Below are 4,323 nucleotides of genomic sequence, written 5' to 3'. Positions count from 1 at the left end.
GCTTGTAGCCTACAGGAATTTGGACAGAGTGGTACAGATATCGCCAACAGAGACTCTGATCACTGACTATCCCTTTAAATGCAGTCTCATGACTTAAACTTTACTCCACTACCTATTAAAGAAGGAGACAAGACGTACATAGCTTCCATTCAGACATCCAGAAGGACACAGAAAGGCAAGACAATTTAACAGAGCTAACTGTGAGTAAATACAAGGCATTAGAGGTGCTCTCTAGAGCAAAGGGCATGGAGAAAGATTTGTAGGAAATCCTGAAGGGAAAGAAGGTGCAGTATTTTTTAAAATGTACTTGCATACAATGTAAAAGGCAAAATTCTGTAAAGAAAGCTATTCTGTCATTTTAGAATTATTCCTTTAAGTATGAATCTAAGTGTCTCTTAATATAACGTTGACCAATGCTTGATTTCCCATAAAAATCCAAAGCAGTGATTTTGTGCTGCAAGACTGGAGCCTTTTGCAAATACAACCTTTTTTCACCGGGATAAATTTCACTGGGATAAAATAAAGGAATATCTGGGGGGGGAAATTTGAAGCCAGCCTTTTGCAGACTTGGATCTAAACCCCAGTCTGGAGACCCCAGTTAGATACCCGCACCTCACGAGGGGTGGCCTTCCTTCTGGGAGTGCTGGATGTGACCCCCTTTCTGCTGGGGACAGAAAGAAGCTGTGGGTGCTCAGCAGCATGGAGACTGCACTAAGGTGTCCCATCACGCGTGCAGGTTGCTAACTTTTTAACTGAGGGGCTCTGTGTCTCCGTGCACTGTAATGGCCAACCATCCTACATGGGTACAGCATCCTGGAGAACTTGGTCTTGTTAGTCAACAGTCAGCAAGTCCCTACATCTTTTTTTTTTTAATGAGAATAGCTACTGGGTAGACCTGGACAAGTATTTTAACAGCGATCATTACTATTGCAAGTGGTATCTTAATGCTGATGGAAAGAGAAAGTTCCTCTGTCAGCTCAGCCTATTGCTGTTCTAAATATATCTGTATTATTAATTGCAGGTATGATTATCTGGTGGAGAGTGTTCCCAGCTCGCCTTCATGTTGCCCATTTTCTTCTCTGTACTTATCCTGTCTGCTTGCTGCTTAACCAAAGGAAACTGCATCTCCTATAATGACCTGAAAGAGCTGAAGACTGAATTTGCCATCAATCTCTACCGGCATGTATCCGAAACAGAGAACAGAACCAATCTGGTAGTCTCTCCAGCAAGTGTGGCTGTTTCTTTGGAGCTGCTGCAGTTTGGAGCTCAAGGAAATACCTTTACGGAGCTGCAGGATGCCCTAGGATACAACATTCATGGTAATGTACTGCTTGAAAGAAATACTTCTTGTCTTACATTTTGCAATAAATTCACAGCTTTACTAAGGAGACAGCAATTGCACACATCATACTAAACTTCTGCTTTCTGTCTCACTGCAAGATGTAGCTTAGGAGTATTTTCTCCATCTTGGATAGCCAGGTAGCAGCTGGACAAAGGAAACTCAAGAGAGTATTTGATACATACGTTATTATACCTCTTTTTTCTTGATCCGTGCTTACTCTTTTACTGCACCGAAATACAACTACATCTAGAAAAGCTGCTTCCATGAACTGCAGAATTGCTCCTGGTTTTCCAGAGGTTCATCATGCCTGTTGTGTCCTGGCCTCCCCTGTGTCCTCTGCAAGGAGGTGCCAGGCAGAGGACAGTCGTTTTCTCCCCTGTCCCGCTTACGTTTTCTCTCCTATCCCATTAACAAATTTTATGAAACTTACAGAAATTAAATTATCTTAAGACTTTGCACCTTTTTCTAATGTTATTACGGCTGGCCAAAAAGATGAAAAGTTATTAGAAGGAGACTGGCAGAGAGAGATATACATTGACAGATGGATGGTGCAATTGCATCTTTCCCTGAAAGCAGGCTAAAATAAAACTCACTGGGAACCTGGAAGGGATATGGAGAGGCAGATGTCCTAAAATCCAGCATTAAGTCAGCTGAATTTAAGGATGCTGTTTTCATTTTAGCTCTGGATTATCCTACCATCTCACATCACACATCAAAAACTATTTTACATTATGGGCACAATGTTTATGAAAAGCAGATGACTGCCTCATCTTCAAAATTTGCAGCTTACATACAAGACTTATGTATAGAGCTGACACCGCTGTTTCTCAGCATAAAATTTACTTTCAGCGTATGAAGACTAAAGATAAAACGTACAGCAATTTCACTGTCCTGTGCTGTAACCTGCCTTAGTCACCATTACCGTTCTGTATAGCGTTGATACTCAAAACCAGTAAGTAAGAGCCAACTCTGGCTTTTACATACAGATACAGCTGCATGTACTGACGCAAGGACAGTGCATCTATATTATGAGCAGCTGATACAATGAAGTCTTGCTTATAAGACTCCTGTTTCTGTAAATTCAGTAGGGTAATTTTAAACAGCATTAATTCATAGAAGGATTATACATTGCTTTACACTTCTGATCATTAGGGGCTCAATTATTAAGAACGAACCTTAAGAATAATATTTCATAGTGAAATTCAGGCACAGATCTCCACACAAAATGTAACAAAGAGAAGTGCAGAGGTTGTTAATGACCTGCTAGCTCTTTTGCGCTGCCTTACTTCTTCTCATGTGGCACATCATATCAAGCAGACATTTTATCTCCATTTTAGCTGTCTGCGGCACAAGCCACATGAGCTTTGGCTTTCAGAAATATTAATGCATGAATGTGAAAATAAAGTAGGATGGGGTCTATTGCTATTGGTTATAACAGCACATTTCCAGTGACAGAGAAGGAAACCACTTCCTCAAATGGTTTAAATCAAATAAATAAATCAAATACTTAGATCAAATTTCCTATCAGATGAGTAAAATCAAATCAGGTATATATGCATATCTGATAAAATTCCTTTCTTCCATTAGATGTTTGTATTAATGTTTTGGTTGGTCTGTCTTGAACAATAACGAAGGATGTGGTTAAAACCTTAGCAGGCTGAAAACAATGAAAACATTGATGGTCCATTCACTATTCATGGAGAATCCGCTCTTACATGCACTTGTAATCTTCTTTTAATGTTTGGAAGATTTGTTCACCTTTATTCTGGTACTAAGAAAAACAATGTATAAAGGGATGTCTCTCTAGACAGCACAAACAGAGTGATATGCTTTAAAATGCTTTCTCCTTGCTGTTTTATTTTATCCATGGTAGAGTATTTTAAAGCAATTTTGAACTGTTTTCTGAGTAAGAATTCAGGACTTTGGTTAGCTAAGCGCTTTGATATGACTGAAGTTACAAGCTCAGGATACCACAACTCACGTTAACATCTGCTTCCAATTTACCATCTTCGATTTCTCACATCCTCCAGAGAGCTTGCCAAATGCTCCCGCACTAATGCAAAACACACGAGAAAAGCACTTTACACCTCAGACCGTGTGAGTTTTCTTGACATCTGTTCAAGGAGTTCAATATTTTATCCCTTAAAGATTAACAGATCTACATTTTAATACCAAACTTCCCATAGGTGATTAGTCTTCCTGCAGGTTATTAAAGGAGCACTATTAGGTCAGAAAACACGCACTGGATTCTCAGGTGGTAGAAATCAGTACACGTGAAACTCTCCCTTTACCCCATCAAGAGTCTGAACCGATGTAGTAAAAGTCTCCTGATGACCTAGCTGGCAGCTGGAGGTTCTCGGGGATCCTGCCCTTGACCTGACGCTCAGCCTGGGACAGGTTGGTCCAGGCAGGATGGACCTCCACGGCTAGCCACCCCAAACCGCCCATGTCCCAGGAGGCAGCCCAGCCTGACTTCCCCCCAGCACTGCCTACACCCACAGGTGTCTGGAGAAACTGGGTGATTCCTCCCTTTGTCTAAGGTCTCCCTTGAGTCAAAATGAAGATTTCCAGCCAGCCCATAATGGTGAGCCCAGCCATGCCAATGGGGAGCCAGATACCTGTGAGCTGCCCAGGGCACCCCGGGGTTTCAGGGCAAGGCAGAGGAGCACCTGAGCCAAGGAGAGCAACCTGGAGAAGCAAGGGGCACAGCAATTCGTATACAACAGTGAGCTGCTGATATTTCATACAGAAATTGGGACACTTGGTAGGGAAATCAGAAAGGTCCTGGTAGTCCCACAGAGCCAAGAAGCACTGATGTCTTGCTGAAGAAGAGCAGTGCTCCAGACATTTCACAGTCCTCATGGAATACTTATTTATAGAAGGAGGAACCTGCTGAAAACATCTTAAAGTTAAGTAACAATCTCAACAAGACTTTTATTGGCTGGGCATAGGCGAGTCTCCTCCAAAGCACAATAAGCGAT

The 4,323-nt window shown here is 41.8% G+C and overlaps 1 protein-coding gene across 1 annotated transcript in view; it reads left to right on the top strand.

The window, feature by feature from the left end:
* Positions 1-1,060: 1,060 nt before the first annotated feature.
* Positions 1,061-4,323, top strand: part of SERPINE3 (serpin peptidase inhibitor, clade E (nexin, plasminogen activator inhibitor type 1), member 3) — an 18,642-nt gene continuing 15,379 nt past the window's right edge. The window contains exon 1 of the mRNA XM_009578745.1: positions 1,061-1,319. Coding sequence (XP_009577040.1) covers positions 1,061-1,319 — 259 coding nt within the window. The remainder of the gene's footprint in view (positions 1,320-4,323) is intronic.

Source organism: Fulmarus glacialis, unplaced genomic scaffold (genome assembly GCF_000690835.1).
Source record: "Fulmarus glacialis isolate BGI_N327 unplaced genomic scaffold, ASM69083v1 scaffold12830, whole genome shotgun sequence".
Lineage (NCBI taxonomy): Eukaryota > Metazoa > Chordata > Aves > Procellariiformes > Procellariidae > Fulmarus > Fulmarus glacialis.
This window is presented reverse-complemented; position numbering and strand designations above follow the sequence as displayed.